Consider the following 21,789-nt stretch of genomic DNA (forward strand, 5'->3'; position numbering starts at 1 on the left):
TCACTTGAGCTCGACTCGGTTAATATTTGGTTAAAACTTGACATGTGACTTTGATAAGGTGAGTTTTTAGAGTGTGAAGTACACAAGTATATTTAAGCTGTTTTTTTTTTTTGTATTGTTTATTTACAAACTACTTTAATTTGGCTCAGTTAATACTAGGTTACAACTTGACATGCGACTTTAATTGGTTGAGTTGAGTAAGAGTTTATTCGAGCAAGCCTTGTCTCTATTCAATGTATACATAAGTAGCTTGATTAATTTTATCATTATGGTCCAGTTACATATATGCAAATTTACATTAAAAAAATTATTTGTGGTTTTTTCCTATCTTAATTTGATTTTTTGTTCATATTTAGTATGTGGTAATTTTCTTTGACTAGTTTATTTTTCAATTAAAAAAAGAGCAATAAAAGAAAGATGTCGTGTGACCTTGAAAAAATTGAGTTAGTAGAAAATGATTGTTGCAAATAAAATATGTATTGCTAAGGGTTTCTTACGTTATCTAATTGTCACGATAGGGATATAAATCAAGGAAAAATCATATTTTCCTCAAATTGATCTCACTTGTGAGTGACAGTCAAAGAAACATTTGCTAACATGTAATCAGAAGATAATACCTTCTTCATATATCAAATTAGAGAGTATTTCTATTTAACATGAAAAAATGTACAAGTTAGGGGATTTGTAACATCCCTTCTTCATCAATACTGATTTTATTCATACTATATACTACACAAAACTACCACGCTAAACGACTATCTTAACCTCCTTGAAACTATTTCCCTCACATTTTGAAGTATTAAGAGACGTGATTCTAAGATACATTATTATTGGAGTAATGATAGAGCTGAAACAAAGAGGAGTTACTGGTATAAAAGAAATAACCATGACAAATATGCTTCATCATCCTTTAAATACGAATAAATTACAATTTTGTGTAGCATAAGAAATTCTTTTTGCACAAATAATATATGCATAACAAAATTTCTTGCACACTGAAGGCATGAATGCAGTTTTAGAATGATCATAAAATGCACTCTAGAATCATATTGGCTCTTTAGCCAAATTAGCCTTCCATAAATAACTTATATATTTGAAGATATGTGACCTAAGAGTAAAAGGGTATAGATATTTGGATAGTATAAGTTCACATTTAAAATCTACTTCGTTCTAAACCAAGTTTTGGGCTTATGATGATTTTACTAAAAATATAATCTCGCTCGCTAATTATAAGTCTATGTACATCTTCGAACATTTTCTATAGAACCTCAAAAGTGTATTTAGTCCAAAAACACATTTCCTATGAAAAATAAATCGTACAAAGATGAAAAATATTATTATTTTTAAGAAAAAAAAAGTCATATTCACTTCCACCTTTTTTTTCAAAACGTCCTTTTTTTTAATCTCCTTACATCGATACTTTCCTTTTCATTTCCAACTCGTATCTTATCTCAAACTATTTATAACACGGTACCAAATAAAAAACCATAACAATACATTTATTACTTTTTTACGTCTTAGCCCCCAATGGCGGATCCACTTAAGAACAAGTGAAGTCACTTGACCCCACTTGAATTGCAAAAAATTCCTTTAAAAATTTCGATTTTTTGAAAATTATCCTGAAAAATTAATCATTTGACACCGATAAAATTTAATACTTATACTTTAATCCCACTATTTTTTTTTCCTAGATCCCCCAATGCTTAGCCCTAAACTCTTTGAAAAAAAATGCACACATGCAATAGGGGTGTTTTTGGATACGGGTCAAAGGGCGTATACCGGGTCAGGTCACGGGCCGAATTTCGCTTGTCGCCCAAAAAAAATAAAGAACAAAACAGAGGTGTTTCTCTGTGCTGCAAAAACCCCTGAAAAACCCCTACTTTCACCTTCTTCAATTCTTCTTCAATGGAGGAAACACTTTCTGACGAGGAACAACCTATGCAAATACCACCATCAACTATGGAAGAAGACATCAACTTCGACGAAGACGACGAACATGGTAATAACTAATAACTACTTTTCTCATTTCCCCCATTTTTTCAATTCACTGTCTTTTAACATTCTTACATTTCTAAATTGCAGCAATGGAAGATGAAGTGATATACCCTAATTTTAACCCTAAACCATCTTACGAAGCTAAAATCCGAGAATTGCTTCGGAATATCAATTCAATTGAACTGAAGCTCTGCTCTCATGGCTCAAAGGAGTTCATGAAGCTTTTAAGGGGAGATTCAGGTGGGGAATTGCTGCACGAGTATGTTAGAACATCGTCGAAGTTCGTGGAGCTTATCGAAGCGTGGAATCGAAGGCGAGGGAAGACTGGTATGTCATATATAATGTTGTTAATTTCAGTGATTTTGGGGCATAATGAGGGGAAGTATAAGGCTGATGATTTTGGTAGATTAGGGATTAGTAGGGTATTGGATAAGTTTGCGAAATCGATTATTGAGGAGAAGTTGGATGATGTTTATAAGGAGCTTAATTGTAAGGAAGGGAAACGACAGAAGGCGGCATTGTTGTTAGTGGCTGCAATTGTGAGGCGTGGTTCGTTGTTGGCTGCGGAGGTGGCAAAGGTTTTTGATTTTAAGATTCCGGTGTTGCCTAAGTTGTCGGAGTATAGGAGGAAGAAAGTGGAGAGGAGGAGGAAGCATTCGACGAGGGATGCTTTTATTGAGTTTGCCATGTCGTTTTTGGAGGTGGGGAAGCCGGGGTTGTTGAGGTGGGTTTTGCAGCAGAGGGAGATATTTTCTGGGATTCTTCGAGGGCTTGGAAGTGATGATGAGGAAACTGTGGTCTATGTGTTATCGACATTGAGGGATCGGGTTCTTACCCATGAGTCTTTGGTTCCCCCGGGTCTTCGGAGTGTTCTTTTTGGAAGTGTTACCCTGGAGCAGTTAGTTGGGATTTCAGCGTGGAAAGATGGTGAGCTTGCTGCAAAGCTTGCATATGAGGTTCTTCACATGGTTTGCATTGATCCTTCCAATGGATTGATGTCTGTTTTAGATAGAAAACCAAGTCCACTAAAGGGAAATCCAAAGCGGCTTGTGGACCTGATGAAGAAGCTTAAAGCTACAGAAGTTGGGTATCATAGGAGCCTGCTTTTGGCTATTGTTGATGGGAGACCAGCACTTGCTTCAGCGTATTTGGATCAGTTCCCATACAACCTTGACGATCATACTTCATCTACATGGTGAGACCTCTCATTCAACTCTAGCGTTTGGTCCCACCTGCTTGTTTGGTTATTTGTTGAGATGGTTGCTCTTGTTACCTTTTTTTTTTCTTGGCTGTAACTTGAAGTTCTTGCAGGCTCTCTGCTGTCAAATTGGCAGCAAATGTGGTTTCATCAGTAAGAGGTGGGATTTCATGGGAGTTTCTTGATAGCAAAGCAAATCTGCTGGCCTTTGAGGGTTCAGATGTGCAAAGTGTTTTAAAATGTGTCTGTCTTCGACCTTTCAGTCGCCTGATAGTCAACAAAGGACTACTTCATTCTGATACTCTGATCAAGCACGGGACCTTAAGGCTCCTTTTGGAGGTTCTAAAATTGTTGAGCTCCTTTATTAATGCGTTAAGTTTTAAAGGATTGTCTTTTCTGAAGCAAAAAGTTCAGGATGAAGTTCGTATTTTGCTCCCTGATCCTCAAGTATTGTTTACATTACTGAGTTCAGTCAGTAGTTTTGACCAGACATCTGGATCTGCTTTGAAGAGAGCAGCTGATTCAGAAAGCGTACAGAGTCATAAAGCTACTGTTAAGAAGAAATCAAAGATTGCTGTCATAAATGAAGACATAGATATTGTTGTGGGTGGGCTAAGTTCTAGTGCTGTAAGCATCGAACCTGGAGACATTGAGGAACCAAGAGAAATAGAAACTATGTCTCAGTTTGACGATGAAATTGGTCTTGAGGACATCAGGGAAATTTGGAGTTCTTTTGAAAACTCTTTCTCATTGGATCTTGAAAAAAGTGCTGAAGTGTACTTCTATTGCCAAGTCCTTGAAGCTCTAAAAATATATCATGTAAGTTCCGTGTTGATATAGTTCTTGATAAAGTTACAGAATGTAGGTTGTTTAGATTTTTGTTGTGTTTGTCCCACTTTGGTAAATCTGCTTCTTTCCAGTGTCATATCAGATCGTAACATATACATATATTCAGAGAAATAGGAAGTTGCCTATGTTGCCTTATACTAGGGCATTCTTAATCCTCCACCTGCTGATAGTATTCTTCTCGCCAGCTGGTTTGCCCCATCTAATTACAATATTCTTTAGAATCGAGATCAAGGATGACTGATGAATTTCATGTTCCTGCTTCTAGTCTTAATTGTCTGTTCCAGGGCTGGGATTTCTGTAGCAATGTAATTCCGAAATGCATCTAAGCTAGGCATTAATTGTTTACTGTCTTAATTGTGGGACATCCCAAATTGCCTTCATCTTTCGTCTTCTTATCATCACCTTTTTCTTCACTCAACATTTTGAGTAGTCTTTGTTCCAATCAGTGAGGAGACACAAGCCTTATCCTGGCTTTATCAAGATCTTTGTTTATTTTCTTTACTCTTTTGTTTCATCTACATGTATTTTCTTTCTGGGAGTTCCGGGTTTGATCACTAGGAAGCTCATAGGCGAAGTAAGTAGAAACAAGCAAAAGGCTTGGAGCAAGAAAGCAAGGCCTTTGCAGGGAAGAAGCTGGAAAGGGAAGCAGTGGGCTAGAAGCACCCGCTTCAAGCTCCTCCGCACGCAATTTCGACCGTTTTGTTTGTTGCTTCTTCGTTATGGAGTTTCCTAGTTTTGTTAAGTTAAGATTCTTAGAGGTAATTTATTTACTATTCAGTATTCACTAATGAATTGATAATTGTATTAGAAAGATAGATATTCTGGGATCTTATCTTATCTTATATCTTGATCTTGGTAAGAGTTACAATATTCATCTCTTGGGAAAGGCCAAAAGGGTCTTGCATCTCCAATATTGTACAATATAGAGTGTAGACTCCAAAAGTGATATAGTTTGCCAACACCTTTAGGAAATTGTTAGTAGTCCTGAGAGGAGGGGTTGTAATTGTGGCAACTATGTAAGGGTTGTAGGTGGGCTTAGGAGCGAAAGAACGGTCTAAGATTGTTATGTCTTATGAGAGAACGCGTGGTTTAAGGAAGCTGGAAAGCTTTCTCGGACGGTTGGTGCGATAAAAGAAGACTTGGGAAGTGTTCATATGATGCTATGTGATTTGGAGAAGCCTGTTGCGTCTTCTTGATAAGATATTGGTTTACCGTTTATGCACTATACAATTGGGAGAGACGTGCCTTTTGACGTGAACTATTATTATTCTAATAGTTGCGGATTGGTTAGTATTATGATGAAATTGGCGGTTTTGTTTTCTCCCTAATAGTTTTTGAGGGGCTTTTTCCATGTTATAATGCGTTTTTGCATCTAGTTTTCTGTTATTTCATATTTCGTGTCATTAATATTACTGAGTTTTTATATGGATTAGTTTTCTGTTACTACTTTCCCTATGCTTTTAGTGAGGTTCTTTTTGGAAAGCCTCTGTAATAGTGCTGATAGTGAGTATAAGTTTATTTAGATAAACCAACGGATTTTGAGGGTATAGGTTCCGCTTGAGATGGTTTCAAGTTCCTTTTTTGAGGCTTTTGTATAGCTGGAGTAAAGTTTTTTAGCATCCAAGCGATACTGATACGCTACGTTTCTTGATATTTGTTGATAGTTTGCTTCATGATAGTTCTGCAATATGAGTTTATTCTTGCGTACTTAGGTTTCCTTTGGTATATGGGTGACATCCCTTTAAGTGCTGTGACCAAAAAAAAAAAAGAAGAAAAGGAAAAGCTTAGTTGCGGGTATGGCTGTGATTATTTTGACCTCCATGGCATACATGCCGGATGGTCTTTATTGTTATAGTTGTTATTTATTTCCGATCCTTTTTCGATACTCTTAAGTTCTAGGCTTTGGTACTAGTTCATTTCTTTCATAATGTTGCTAATCACATTCGTGTATTCCTTCTTTTGTTATAGCTTGAATTTTTCATCAATAGAAATGTTCTATGACGATTACCTAAATTGAACTTGCAATTTTATGTTATTAATGCAGGGGGCTTTTCGTGCTGTTTTGGAAGTCTCATACGATTTTCTTAAAATTCTTCCGAGTAACCCGCTAAAGTTGCCAGGTATTCTGGTGCAATCTCTGTTATCCATGTTGATAGAACACCTTAACTGTTCAGAAGAGTCAGGTTTTCCACTTTCAATGCTGCCTCCTATCTACAAGCACCTCCAGTCTTTTCTCAATCTGTCATTACATTCAGCGTTCAGACTTGTAAGAGAGCAAGCATATATTTTGGCTAAAGCAGCGATGATAAGTACTGGTGCTTTTGACCACAGCTCATGTGAAATTGGGTCATGGTTATTGTTTTTACGTGGGAATGTCGGAGAATATGACGGAGATTGCCGAGAGGGTCAATTGTTCCAATCTTTGTCTTTGCCAGTTGTTTCTTTTCTTTGTGACGTGGTATCCACCGTAGGAAACAATTTGGTTAAATACTGGGATATTATCCAGTGCCTCCATTCCAGTGTGGAAACTACAAGAGGTATTAATACACCAAGAAAATTCTTTTTACCTTCATATTATTTATGTTTAGCTGTTTAGATATCTTGCTTTGGATGATGATATTTATTGTGGATTCTATACGGACGATGCAACATGATAAAAACTACTGCCCACCGTTTGAATATTGGCTACTCTCTTCTTTCTTTTCCTTTTTCTTTTTCCTTGATAGAAGCTTTTGTTGGCCTTGTGATATGTAGGCATTGCACACGGGCTGCATGCCTTCCAAATCTTATTCTTCCGGTAGAATGGAATTTAGAGCCTTCACTTTCTTCAGTTCCATGACATTGCTTCAGAAGAGAGGAGGGGGGAGGGGGGAGGGGGGAGGTTATGCAGGGAGTTGTTTCATGTACTGAGAGAAATGGTGATCGTCAAGAGAAATAATTCTTGAACAAGTGTTTCTTTGGATTTAGTTGGTACATTATCCAAGTATCAGGAATTCCACATTGCTATTCCTTTTTTTCATAGGTTGCTAGCCCTATCTACTCATTTATGGCAATTAGGTGCACTTTACATTGTTTTAGCTTTTTAACACATCTTTATATGATAAAGAAGTGGAAGGGGAGCATGTGTCTGAGAACATATTGATATGTCTGTGCAACAACAATAATAAGAACCAAATTTACTGCTTTTGGGTTTGGGGAGGTTTCATTATGTAGCCTTTGGGGGGCAAGAAATGCATAGCCTTACCTCTTATCTGGAGACTAGAGAGGCTGGTTCCTAAGCACCAAAAGACTGTACGGTCCCTGAAATTGAAGTAGTAGTGTAGTACAAGGAGAAGCGCAAAAAATTGTATACAATATCTATGTACCCCAAATCTCAAGAAAGCCACTTCAAATATCATAGATGTCATCCACTGGAAATACGCCATATCCCAATATCCCATAGAAACTTACTCTACTCATACTTTGCACCCAAATAATGAACTATGCACGACTTGCTGAGAAATTGATACCAACAATAATTTTAGGACAACAGTTTCTTTTCTCTAAGCAGTAAGAGTTGGGGATGGGGGGAAGTACCGAAGTAGTTACCACTTACAACTTTTCCGGAACTAGCAAAAGATCACAAGTTACGGACTACTGGGATCTAGAATAAATAATCAAGATGAGGTGTATACCACCTAAATACATGAATTGAAATGAAATAGGCTGCCTACTTGAAGTGAGCTGCATGGATGGATCCGCTTTTTGTGTTTCTCCAAGTTTATGCTTCAAAATGTGTTCAAGGTTTTACATAATTGCATTCTTTATCCTGAAACTTTGGTGAATAATGTTGTTTTGTAGCCTAACATTCTGGTTGATAACACAGTTCTATTCTGGATGCACATAGCCAAACTGCATTGTTTATAGTCTCCTGTTTATCCTTGTTTTCTTTTTAGACAAAAGTAAGTTGCTTCATTTTCATTTGTGGGAATTTCAGGTTATCTGCTTTTCTGCATAATTGATTGACTCTGTTTCCTTGCTATATATTAATAAGTTTGATTCCAGAAGTTGTTGATCTAGTTTTTGAATCTTATTGGATTTTTCAATGTTTGCACCTTATTGCTTTTATTACTGTTAAGTGCTTAAACAGGGGTAAGAAAAATTGGAAAAAGAATAAGGAAAGCACCAAAGGGCTATTCTGTTTTGTGAAAAAGGATGTGACTTACCTGCTTCACATTTCTGAATTGCCATGTATGGATTTGAAGATGTCTTGTTTTGTTTTAAACAAGTTGTGTCTTTTCTTGACATGTTAGCTGAGAGAATGATGGTGGCTGCTTAGAATTCTTAGTTAATAACTTATGGTTTTATTTCTTCTTTCTGTCTTTTTCTTTTTTCCTTTGTTTCTTTCCCCCCCCCCCCCCCCCCCCCCCCCCCCCCCCCCCTATTTTTCTATATTTTTTTTTCTGGGGCTAATACAGTGAATGGACGACATGACTGATTTTCTGAAAGGTTGTATATTTTTTCCCATGGCAGATACAGATGTTTGTTTTAGCCCACTTGTACCTTGTGCTCTGGAAAAGTGCCTCAGGCTGCTCAGTTCTGAGTCAGAGACATTCACGTTATCTGAGAAATCGTTGATATCTTTATATGTCAGTAATACGTTAAAATATATATTGGAAACTCAGGTAAATGCTAACACTGTAGCTTATGGTCCAATCTTCTATTCATTAATTAATATAAGTTTGTGAATTTGATAGATTGATGCTGGAATATTAGCTGCTGTTATTCATCAGCTATTGTCTAATAGAATTGAGAACCATATCTCTGTAGTAGCTGATGTTGAAGATTCCAGCTGTGAGTGGAGACCAATAATCTCGTTGTTTCTATTTTCACGGAGCATATTATATCAGGAAACTTACAATTCTCGCTCTACTGATAGAGTCTCTCAGAAGGGAAACAGTTCATTGACAAAGACACTTGCTGAGGTCAAAAGGCTTCTGAATGCAGGCAGCATCGACATGCTTGGAATATCTAAAGCATTATGCTCCACAATAGCATGCACAAAACCTGATGATATAGTGTACAATTTACCATCAGTTATGGCTGTTTCTGGAAAACTTGCTGGGTTAAATTGTTCTGTCATGGACTACTTCTTTCTAGATCAGAACCTTATGAGATGTGTGTCTAAGCTGTGGCCTGACATGTTCTATTCAGGTCTTAGGATGAGTGTCAGAGCATGTAGTCAAGTGACTCAAGATAATGACAAAGATACTTCAGTAAAGGCGCTGCATAGTAATACAGAGGAGACAGAACATACCTCTATTGTTTTTGGTTCTTTACTGAAAGAGGCACCTTTCTATGTATTATTCCCTGCAATCATCTTCTGTGTCCCGGAAAGTCATTCAGAAATCAAAGAGTTGCTTGTAGCTAAGGTGTCGAACTTAGATATTGAGCAGCTTGTTTCTTCAGTGAGGCTGGTGCTATTTTGGTTTCATCAGATACAGACATCATATAGAAAGAAACCAACAGAACAACAAGAATTGCACTCTGAACTATGTTTCTTTCTTGTGAAGCACATAGTATCCCTATTGCCCACTCTGAAATTTGTTTCTGGTTCTTCGGCAAATAATGCAGCATTTTCTCTCTCTCAATGTCTCCAAGAAGTAGCTAAAACTGTCTTTTGTCACCCTGCAGTCGCTGCATCTTTGTCATCTCCCTTTGCTCGTGATTATGAAATCACTGAAGAATTTTTAAGGGATAGCTCAGAAGGACTTCTACATCCTTGTGGAGAAGGAATGCGTAAGACAGAGCTTCATGTTTTGAAGTTACTGACTGCAACTTCTGACTATTTGTTAGCTTTGTGTAGTGAAAAACTTTTGTCATCTGTGTACACTGAGTGCAAGGAAAATATTGTCAAAGCGTTCAGGAATTTGGTGCAGCAGATATTTTTGATCTTCAAGAGTAGGTTTGAATTGTGGTGCACATCTGGGAATATGACTCTCTTCCCAATCTTATGTGGTCTTGTTTCTTTGATGCGTTTTATCTCTCCCATTGAGTTGCTTGGATTGGCAAATTGGATGTTTTCTGTTGTGGAACTTCCCAACTCTAAGATTCCTCAAATCTCTAATGTGTCTCCATTATATATGGCATTTTCTATTGCTTGCGGAGCTTTAAGCATGCTCTCTCAACATATGCAATCTCCAAATGTAACGGTGGTGCTTACTGATCTGTTTTGGGCAAACGAAATGAGAACTCTTGATGCTACATTATTCGAAAGCATATATTTGAAGGCTTTCAAGTTCGCGACTTGTTTCAAAATTGATTTGGCCGACACATGCTTACTTAAAGCTCTCACTGCAGCTAATAGCCTAATTCATAGGCAAGATTGTCTTCCATTCAGCATGGAAATAACTAGAGTGATAATTAAAACTCCTGTCAGAATAGTTTCACATTGTCTTAACAGGACTGACAATACCAAGGCCAAAATTTTGTTTCGGATGATGGAGATTAGTGCATTGCATTCATCAGTTTTTGGTCAGCTGTTCTCAGGTATATTGGGTGAAGACACTATACCTACTATCAACTCACCGGAGCAGATCTGTAATCAGTTGCTTTTGGATGAGGAGTGTTTGATGCTTCTGCCTGCTGCAGCCTTGTACATAAGTTTCTCTTGGACAAATCTCCTAGAAAAGCCTTCTAGAAATATTAAATTTATTCTGACTTCTTATTCAAGGCTTCTCTTGGATGGTTTTCTGAACTGGAATGACTTTGTGTCTAGAACTGTATTTCTGGTGGAATATGGTAATGTTTTGCCTTGTTCAGTTGAGAACCTTAATGATCTTTTCAATAGCAGTCTCCTTCGGAAAGCAGTTCAAATGTTGCAGTGGTACTTTGCCTCAAGTGGAGATAGAAAAAATAAGCGATTGAAATTATTGTGCTCACTTTATCCTGTTTCTGGCGCGTCGCATGATTTCATGGACTTTGATGTCAGAAAAATTGATTCATACTCAGTTAGACAGCTAACAGACTTGATTAATCGAGTTGTAGCTAAAGTTTCTCTTTGTTTTGTTCTTCTATTCCCTGAGGGTAATAAGTGTTCAGCAAATGAAGCTCCTGACATCCAGGGGGAATCTTTTGGGGGCTCCAACAGTGAAGATTCTTCATTGAGGTTCTTAGACATGTTGGTCGGCATTTGGCAACTTGTTGTAAAGAAAATTCCATCTGCTAATAATAATTCTGACCTAAAGACTCCCATCTTTTTGTTGCTAAGATCTCTCGAAATGTTTACACTGAGATGCATCTATAAATTGATACTGAAGACGCGTAGTATCTTGACTAAGATGGATTCACTCCCCTTTATCGAAAATATGGCAAAGGTTTCTCTTTTACATAGGTTTGGGGACCCCATTACTCTAAACAATCTTCGGCATGTTCTATCTTGTTTATCTGGTGCGAATTTGCCTGTAATATTACTTCTTCAGCTGCTTGTTGGGCATTCTCAGTTGGCCTCAACTGTTGGTACTGTTACTGATCCATTTGCTTTTGGCTCATCGGGCATGGTTGTAAAGCCCATATCTAGCTTTTTGAGGTCATCGGTTGTACCTACTGAAAGCAACAATCTGGAAACATCAGAAACATATAAGTCCAAGTTGGAGGTTGTCAAGTTACTTAGACTGCTTTTTCACTTAAAAGCTACTCGGTGTGATATGGTATCTGATGATGACTTAGGTCTAAATTTAAGAGATTTATCTTTCCTACTTTTGACTACTTATGGTGCCACAGTAAGTGAAATTGATTTGGAGATTTATAGCCTTCTTTCGGAGATTGAGTCTGCTGGGGGAGCAGGCGACAATATAATTGCTGAGCATGATTACTTGTGGGGGAGTAGTGCTCTGAGAGTTGGCAAAGGGATTGCAGTAAAGAAAGACATCTCAGATGCAGAAGAAGACTGCAGACGAAATCAGTTCAGGGATAATCTTCCCATTAACCCTAAGTTCGTGATGCAGACTGTCTTGTATTTCCCTTATGGAAGGACCATGTGTGAAAAGTCTCTGTTCATGGACGATGTCCATCGAGATACAGTCAATATTACTGAGGAGGTATCTATCACATACATTCAAACTTCCTGCATGGCTCTATTATGGCAATGTATATGATGGTTCCACTTATTTCTCTTTAACCTATTGTCACCATCTGGTTATAATTCTGAAAATAGTTTTTGGGTGGTATGTTGCATCAGGGACACTGTACAGAATTAGGAAGGATAGAACGGTATGATCCAGTCTTTGTTTTATCCTTGTCCATACATAGCTTGACAACAGGCTTCTTGGATCCGATGGAGTTTGCTGGCTTAGGCTTGCTTGCTATTGCATTGGTCAGCATGGGATCACCTGAGGATGGGATACGAAAGTTAGCTTACGAGGTTGTTTGGAGATTCAAGGACGCATTGATGGTAATTTATTTTTTCTTCTCTATATTACCACCTTATTTTTTTATTTTTTGGGTGTTTTGTTCAAATGTCTTTATTAATAAACTTGAAAAAAAGCAAAGACATTATGCTTTTTGGGAGAAAAAGAGGATATATGATTGAGCTTTCCTTACGAATTTCTATCTTGTGTTGCTATTGTATATTTGTATATCTTATTTGGAGTTTCCATTAGAGAGAAATTAATTCATCATACTATTTCTTAATATGTGACCCTCTGAGTGGTTACTCTGGTTTTCTTTTTTTCTTTTCTCTTCTTAGATGTAAGGGTGTTCCAAAGAAACCTTTCTATTGAGAAGGGGTAAGGGTGGAATTAAAACTCTGCCGATCCTATACAAAATGGCCGAGTTGCTACGAGTTTTGGACTTGCCATCACATGAAACCCCGTTATAGAACGTTGCAATGAAATCACGTCCTTCTCGCTGCGTTGTCCGTTACATTATGGTGACTTGCTGCATTAGAATATGGGTGAGACCCGGCAACACGAAAACAGACGCGGCCATTGTACGATCCATAGGAGGGGCGCGAAGATAATTAAGAAAATTATGTAATCCCGATCTCTAATAGTAAGCCTTAGATCTCTAATTGAAAGAGTAATAAACTAAATAAAGTTTGCAAATTAGTGGGGATACTATTACTTAGGGCAAGTCAGCAAGACAACAAGTGCACTTCTTAAAGACCATGAGTGCTTCAGGTATCTTCGCCGGTGACCGCTGCTGTCTGTTTCCTGTTGGCTTTTGCATTTCGATTGTCTTTCTTGTTTTTATATTTTTCATGTCTTTATGCTTTAACTCTCTACTTTTGCCTTTCTCTCTCTACCGTTATGAGGGAAATAAAGTCATTTGGGTACTTTAGTGCTTTCAGGTTTTAATTGTCATTGATTTAAGTCCATATTGAAGTTTAAGAACATGTCCCTAAGTCCTTGTTTTAAAATTTCCAATGTTCGGCACCCATATGCGTGTCTGAGCATCATAATGTGGGATTAGAAGGCCTCTTTGCATTCATTGTCTCTCTTCATGATCTGAATCTTGCACAGTATTTTTCTTCTCTTCATATAACTAATATTCTATTTAATCATAAGATTAAAGTACTTGATTAGATCAAATTATCAGTAGAGTCTTCAAATTGGACTATTAAATCCAATTTTATGTTCACTAATCTTCGGCTGGGTTATATTAACTTTATTACATTACTTTATCTTGTTATCATTTATTTGTTCATCATTCGTGATTTGTTTTGAAAAACTAACAATGCTAATTGTTGCCAATCACAGAGATGTCAGAGAAAAAGGGAAGTGACGAGGCTTAAGCTTTTGCTGACGTATTTACAGAACGGAATTAAAGAAGAATGGGAAAAAATTCCCACCATTCTTGCTGCTTTTGTTGCAGAAGCTTCTGTCATCTTATTAGATCCTTCTCATGAGCATTATCCGGCCATAAGCAAGTTCTTGATGCAGTCTCCTTGGATTAATTTGAAGGTATCTACTTCAGCAATTAATTTAGCTCTTACTTTTACTTCTATGGATTTGCTAATTTGATTGCAGTACGTCTTTTATCAAGATCTCATTGTTCTGATGGCTTCTGCAGTCGATACCTTTGTTTCATGACTTTTTCTGGAGCAACTCTGTGACCTTCAGAACAGATAGGATGTGGATGCTTCGATTGCTATATGCAGGGATCAACATAGAAGACGATGCTGTAGTATATATTAGGAATTCAGTGCTCGAGATTTTACTGAGTTTTTATGTTTCACCTCTTTCAGATATTGATTCAAAGGAGTTGATTCTTTTGGTAAGTTGTGGTCATGGGAACAGTTTCTTGTTTTTTTGGGTATTCTTTGGCAGGCACAAGCTTAAAACTGCTCGTTTTTTGCTTATGGATGGTATAAGGGATAAAGTTATAGCAAAATTTGGGGACATTTTGGTCATGGTCTCTGAAACATATTGTCTTCTTCATGCTGATACTCTTATAAGAATATGTACTAATAACAAGCATTAAAGTTCATCGTATGGGAGTATGTCTGGATACTTTTTGCTATGCAGATACTCCATTCATTGTCGTTTTATATATGAGATGAGTCGTTGCTGCCTATCATCACAGTTACCACCATGTTCCTTTTGTATTTAGAACTTCAGATAAATCTATGACATCGAAACTTCTTGTTTCCAATTGTTTCTTTTTTCTCTTTTCTTTTTGGGATGTTAAATTACTTTTTTAAGGAAACTTGAACTTGAGTAACCTATATTTTGACTATTAACTCATATTCAGGCCTTTTTGGGAGTTGAAGCCCCCAAAATAAGCTATTTGGGGGGGGGGGGGGTGTACTCCCAAAAAGGCCTCAAATCTCAATTGACTATAGACTTGCATTTTTTGGCACTATTACAAAATATTAGATTATCCTTGGGATTGTTATGAGAATGCGTCCTCAAAAGTTTGGACTTCTTTGAATTAATGCATTGTTGGGATTCATATAAGATGGTCAAAAGTTCATATTAATCAATTAAAAATTTCCTCTTCTACATTCCTTTTCTACTTGGTCCAGAATTTTCTTTTCTTTTTAATTTCTTCTTTGCCCCCTTGTGATACTTCTGTGCTAACTCCTGAGATGAATTAATTCCTGCAGTAGATAACTTTAAATTCTGCCCATTTGTGTTTCCTGCAACACCCAGATAAGTCATAATTGGTGTTTTTCAATTTTTTGCTATATACTGTGTGCACAAGACTCAAGAGCACCTTGATTCGTATAGTAGCTATTTTAGTTTGTTATTGAAAATTATGTGGTCACCCGTACTAATTATATTCAAATTCTTGCATTTGTTCTTCCGATTCTGTCTGATTTAATATCTATAATCTATATGTCTCACAGCTGTCTTATTTCTCCTTTGTTGTTCAATTTTTGCAGGTGGTGAAGAAGTGTGTTAAAGTGCAGAAGATGGCCTGCTATCTGGTTGAGAATTGTTGTCTGATTTCTTGGCTATCTTCAGTTCTTGCCTTATCTATGACTCATATTGACAGTAAAGATACATTTTTCTCTAAACAGTTGCTAGTTGTACTCGAGGTATGTTCCTGATTGTATACTTCTTTTTCTGTGAACCCTTGCTATCTATTCATATTGATCTTAAAGAACTTGTTCAGATGGCTGCATGTTTAATGCTATATAATGCGTACTTAAGTACTCGTTTCTGACACTGGACATGTGGTGTTCCAAGTGGCCGAGGCATCTATTGTGAAAAAATTACATTTGGCCCGAAATGAAACGTCATGGTGTCCATACCCATGTCGGAGTGGGGAGAATCCGACATAGGTACTTGAGGTAAATTTGAAGAGTCCGAGTAACATATGTCTAACGTAATGGCTAGTTTTATGTCTAGGTTATGGTTTGTTTAGATTCACAACTTGATTATGGTGGCCTTCAAAAAATCTCTCCGAGTACACTGTTTGTACTTATTTATTGTGACTGTTGTGGCTAGTTGACATGTGTCAAGTCAAGAGTTGATTGGAAACAACAATATTAGTCACTGCAGGGGTCTGTTAAGTATACACAACCCCTGTTTGCTGTTGCTCTGCACAAGGCGTGAACCTTCATTCAGAGGCATCAGGCTAATGTTGATAATGTGTGTGTGGAGAGAGCCACAAAGGCAAATGATGTAGATGGGATTTGACCCAGGTCTTGGATGCCATTGCCCAAGACTTTAACCAACTGAGCTAGTTGACATTCACATGCTGTGTGCGTACTTTATGATATATTGATATGTGGTCTAATTATCTAGCAAATTATAGTTACAGATAAACAGAATGTACCCACCGTTTGATAGTTCATTTTGTTATGAAGGGAGAAAGAATGTAATCAGTTCTATGTTTTGGGGAAAGGGTCCATTAGATGCTGAAGGGTGGATACTGGATAGTGGTAAATGTTTTACTTGAAGATTGGTCTTCAATTGATTACGTTTAGATTGAGTCTGCTCACTTGGTGATTCAGTTATCAGGCTGAGTATAGGATGTAAAAGAAATTCATGGTTAATGAAGTAAATAATAGGCATATAATGTGAATTCTGAATACCTTTAAAGGTTGAGAACTTCTTGGATGATCTCAATATTCATACTTTGCTTAATGGGAGCCGTCAAGGGTTTAAGGGGTTCTAACCTCTGAGTTCTAATATTAGTCATAAAACTTCACAGATTTGATCATTTCAGTCTACTCCACGGCAGGAGCCTTATGGTTGATGACACCTAGGATATGTTTTACAAGGACCAATCGTGTGAGCAATGTGGTATTTGCAGCTCTTGCTAAGGGAGTTGGTATCTTCTATTTGGTGTTTTTGCTTCCACCTTGTTGTAGAAAGAAGTAGGGTAGCTCCAGTTGGTTTTATCTTGTCATATCTTACTCTTCTTTTTCCCATTCTTTGGGTAGGATGATGAGGGAATTGCGTCTTTTCAAAATAAAATCAACATCTTTGCCAATGAAAGATTTTATGAAAAGACATTATAGAATGCTCTGTGATCCGAAGTTTTCTACTGTTGGTCAGCCAGTGGACTCTGTGTGTAGTTGACTTTTAATATTCTTTTCGCTCCTGCCTTACAAGTAATGCTGTTAAAAGAACGACTGCAGTCCCATGACAGATGTCTTTGTGGGTTTCTCGAGTGAAATACAACAACAAGAACACCACCACCACCAAAGCTTTATTCCCAAAATGATTTGGGGGTTAGCTAACATGAATCGTCATAAGAAATCGTTTCTATGACAGAAGAAACGATAAAAGTACAAGAATAAGAGTTTAAATAAAGAAAAATGAGGGAGTAAAAGTGAAATGAGTAAGATGAGGGAAACCATAGGGAACCAAAAAGGCAAAAACACCGATGAGGTATTAAGAGAAAACCAAAATATGGGAATATCAAAATAAATTTTTTGAGCAAAATCAGCAAATTATGTGTAAGAGGTAAAGAGAAAAAAAGGTGAAAAAAAGAAATTGAAAGATTTGAGGAAACCCTAAAAGGAAACTAAATAAAATGTTGCTGAGGGAAAAAGTTTGTTAAATACAAGGAAAAATGTAAAGAAAGTAAAATGGTAAAAGATCAAGTCATATCATCGGCATAAATTCTCTCCCACCATTTCGTCCTATCCAAAGCCATGTTCTCCTCAATCTGAAGTAAACTCATATCACTCTCAATCACCCTTTTCCAAGTTTTCTTAGGTCCACTCTACCAGCGGTTCTCATCATCTTGTTCTCAATAGAATGAACTCCTCCTTCCTGATCATCTCATTCTTCAACCGATCCTTTCTTGTATGTCCACACATCCAATATAACATACGCATCTCCGCCATATTCATTTTATGAACTTGATTCTTGAATTAAGCCTGTGATATGTTACTGTAGCTTTGCCAAAAGTAGGATAGGATGAAGTTAACTCTACATGGGTTAGCTGGGAGCTGGGAGCTGGAATACTGACTATACAGTATACACCCCTACTAACTCGTCAAATAGTGCTTGTATCTTTGTAATAGTGCAACCACTCGTAGGTATTACTTGCACAGGATTATCATGGAAAGAACTTGGAACATAACAGCTGAATAAAATGGCAATATTCATATGGCATTGGGTAAAAAAGAGGGGGCCAGATCAGATACTTAGGCGGGTAAGGCTAAAGGGATGGCGTTCTTTGCTGGGTTTTAGAGAGGCTTATGGCTTCTATTATGGTTTCTTAATTAGCCTGTGATAAATGGTTTGCTCTTGGTCGTTACCTTTCATTGTGATTTCGCGAGAGCTTTTGTTGGCTGATTTTTTGAGCTATCAGCTCTCCAAACTTTAGGGTAACTTTTGGAACACTTTCTGAATGATTTATATGCTGTTTGAACTCTCAGGATCCTGGGTTTTGATTATCTGATCACTCTGAAACTTTCAAATCTCCTAGTTATAATAATTGTTGTCGGTACTATTGAGGATGTGTGTTGATTATTTCCATGTTTTGGTTCATTATATAGGTAGTCCATGAGGCAGTCGCATTGAAAGGCATTATGGAATGGTTACACAAGCATGCTATTGAGCAGCTTTCTGATCTTACATGTCATCTTTTGAATCTGTTAGCTAGATGCTCAAAGTTGGTATTGGAGACTAAGTCATTGGTTATTTTAATTCTAAAAGTAACCGTTGCCTTGATGTCGCAAGAAAGGAACATGCCTCAACCACCCCTTGCACTATCCATGCGGAGTTTATATCACGTGTATCAGGCTGTTGATGTACAAGATGGTGGAAAATTTGGTGATTGTGCAGAGCATGGACTCAAGGCTATACTTGCGAATGCTCCCCCAACAACTATTTCTGACCTGGTATTCTCTTAATGCCTGTACATGCATGTTTTGTTATGACCTTTTTGCGTTTGAGTTGGTTCGGGGGGAGCACCAGATGTCTATATGTATCCCACTGTCTTAGTAGTTATTTTTCTTTTTCTTTTGGTAGCAAGAATCATTCTATCATGGCCCAAATGAGTACAACATGGATATATGCATTATGTACTTCGAACTGCTACTTTGTCTATTTTCTTCACATTTGGAGGCATCTTCTTAGCTTGTCTCCTTGGGATGTGCTTTGAGAAAGGTTTCCTAATCCCTTACCCTTATTTCTGTGTATGATTGTGTGTGCATTTCACTTACCATCATCAGTACTTGGTTTGGCCAAAATTTGTGCCTCAAAAAGATTTCATGCATTGTTGTTATCTTTAGATGCATGTCTAGAAGTGCTATTTGCATCTAATAACATATTAGGTTCTCTTCCCCTGTTTGAAAATATTAATGTACTTATTGTTAGATTTAAATTATGTATAAAAGTGCTATTGTATCTAATGACATGGTACTTCTCTCTTTCCTGAAGGACTTGGAAGAGCTCTCCAGGTTTCTCATGTGGGCAGTTTCTACAGCTGTCCAATCAGATTCTCGGCAGGCGTTGCAGCGGACACAAGTTTTGCCGCTTATACAATGTACTGAGAATGAGGAGCACATGCAAGAAGAATCTCTAATTTCAACACTTCTCCGCTGGCTTGTAGCTTCCGTAGTTCTATGTAGGGTTTCGTACTGCAATAGCGTCTTCAACTCCAGTTTCGTCCTGAGGGAAGCTAATGAAGAAACTTTGTTATCACTAATTGAACACAGAGAAAGCATAGGTGGAGATAGCAAACTTTTATCTGGTTCTGGAAAAATCTTAGCTGCAACAATTTTTCATCTTCAACAGCTTGTTGGCATGAAATGCCAGTTGCTTCCTTCAGTCGTTGCAGCACTCTCAGTTTTGCTCCTCAGGGATGGGTCATATGCTGCTGAAGGTATGTCGAACAGTCACAACATTACTAAACGTATGGACAATCACAAGTAGCAGTAAATGTACATCACTCTTTAAGTACAAGGTCGAAATTGGCATTATTAAATTGTTGCTTCTTTGATTATTGATATAGATTAAATGTTCTCCCCTTTTAAAAAAATAAGAGGAAAAAGAAATTGAAGAAAAGGGGGGAAAGAGATAGAAGGGAGACCAATAGTTGCAAAAATTACATGTATGTTACATATACAACCAACTAAGAGAATTAAATTGGCAATTCGACTTGTGTGGACCTGGTTCACAGTAAAATTAGTGTGCACAGCTCACGCACGTGAATCGGGACACACACTACTATAATATACAGAAACCCACTATATCACAAACATATACACTATATAAGAGAGAAATACACTACATCCCAACAAATACACTATAACACAAAGAAACACTATACTTTTTGCAAAAAAAAAAAAAAACACTATACCATAGAATAACACACTATACCACATACAAACACACTATCAAAACTGACAATATTATCCTAATCTTCTAAGTCTAACAGGTTCAATTGTACAATTAACTATAATACACAAAACACACTATATCACAAACAGATGCACTATACCAGAAAGAAATACACTAGATCACAAACAAACACACTATACCACACACATACACACTATATGAAACTGACAATATAATCCTAATCTTTTATAACAGGTTCAATTATACAATCAACTATATCACGAAAACTAAAAAACAGAGTAAGAAGTAAGAATTTGAAGAAAGAGAAAATGAAGCAGTTATGAGAGAGAAACTGAAAAGACAAGGAAATCTGAGGAGAGGGAAAGACAAAATAGTAGAAGTTGTAATCATTACAACCTACATAACTGTATTGGATGCACACTAATTAGTTTGCACCAGGTTCATATGAGTTCTTTTATAAAATTGGATGGGTGTGATTTCTAAAAGCAGCTGTTGCCTGTTACCCTTCATATGTTTGATTTAAACTATAGGCGCTCAAAATTCAGGGCTTCCTCTTTCTTTCTTTTATTAATTTCTTTTTGTTTCTTTTTACCTGGTTCAGTCTTGTGATTTCTGGGTTACATTTATATATGTAGGTGATTTGTCAGGCCATGCCACCTGTATTAACCTGCGAAATTCTGTGTCATCTCTCTGGTCAAAGATATACTGTCCTCCTGAAGTTAATCCTTCCTGGAGATGGTAAGATACTACTCTATTGTCCCTGACCTTTGTTTTTTTTCGTTTCCTTTCCTCGTTTGCTACTCCTGTTTATCTTTTTAAATGTACCGCCGTTCTTATTTCCTACTGTCATTTTTTCTTATCTCCTTGCTCCACACATTTTCCATTTAAGAGTGTAAGTTGGGGTTCCCCTATTGTTCTAAATATGCAAGGGAAGTGCAACAAATACTTGTGTATGATGGTTGCTTTCTGAAATATATTTGAGCTAAGCTTGTGTCCTGTGACCAGGTCATTCTACCAGCCATGGGCAGATCATGCAACAGAACGCACTGATTTGGAGAAAATCGATGAAAGCCATGCATGTCAAAAACTCCTGGTCATAATTTCAGGAGTTCTGAGGAAGAATGCATCAGATAATGAGTTGTTATCCCTTCAAGAATTAGAATCTTCAGGATTATTTGAACGGGAGAGAACTAACCTTCAAAAAGGATAACACCTCTACCGGATATCAGATTGTATATATTTTTTGTAGCTTGCTAGTAGTAGCTTTAGCTAAATCATGCTTGTATTCATTCCATATTAATTGAAAGAAGGTATGTCGTCTAATGGCGAAATATGTACTCTGAATAAAACACTCTTTGCTTGATGTGTATCTTTGAAAATCCCCTCTTTGGTATAGTAAAAACATGATATTCTCATGTCAGATTGTTTTGAGTTTGTATTTTACGACTTTGTAACTCTTTAAGGATTTCTTTATCCCGATACAATTTTATCATA

At 37.1% G+C, this 21,789-nt stretch overlaps 1 protein-coding gene across 2 annotated transcripts; it reads left to right on the forward strand.

Annotated features, from left to right (window-relative positions):
• Positions 1-1,856: 1,856 nt before the first annotated feature.
• On the forward strand, positions 1,857-21,789 carry LOC104891665 (uncharacterized). 2 transcript variants are annotated; one of them, XM_057393873.1, is made up of 14 exons: positions 1,857-1,999; positions 2,083-3,190; positions 3,307-4,012; positions 6,087-6,579; positions 8,531-8,706; positions 8,779-12,120; positions 12,261-12,473; positions 13,780-13,983; positions 14,093-14,296; positions 15,408-15,563; positions 18,486-18,830; positions 19,372-19,816; positions 20,931-21,033; positions 21,301-21,789. In XM_057393873.1, the coding sequence occupies exons 1-14, from the start codon at positions 1,906-1,908 to the stop codon at positions 21,503-21,505; spliced, it is 7,794 nt and encodes a 2,597-aa protein (XP_057249856.1). In that variant the 5' UTR covers positions 1,857-1,905; the 3' UTR covers positions 21,506-21,789. The 2 variants fall into 2 exon arrangements, with proteins under 2 accessions (XP_057249856.1, XP_010675691.2); XM_010677389.4 differs by having other exon boundaries at positions 8,555-8,706.

This window comes from Beta vulgaris, chromosome 4 (assembly GCF_026745355.1).
Source record: "Beta vulgaris subsp. vulgaris cultivar EL10 chromosome 4, EL10.2, whole genome shotgun sequence".
Taxonomy (NCBI): Eukaryota; Viridiplantae; Streptophyta; class Magnoliopsida; order Caryophyllales; family Amaranthaceae; genus Beta; species Beta vulgaris.

Bases quoted from the DNA above. Each gene is read 5' to 3' on its own strand.
- LOC104891665 (XM_057393873.1), top strand. From the start codon at position 1,906: ATGGAGGAAACACTTTCTGACGAGGAACAACCTATGCAAATACCACCA. The intron at 4,013-6,086 runs GTAAGTTCCGTG...TTATTAATGCAG, and splicing joins AAGCTCTAAAAATATATCAT to GGGGCTTTTCGTGCTGTTTT. The intron at 19,817-20,930 runs GTATGTCGAACA...TTATATATGTAG, and splicing joins TGGGTCATATGCTGCTGAAG to GTGATTTGTCAGGCCATGCC.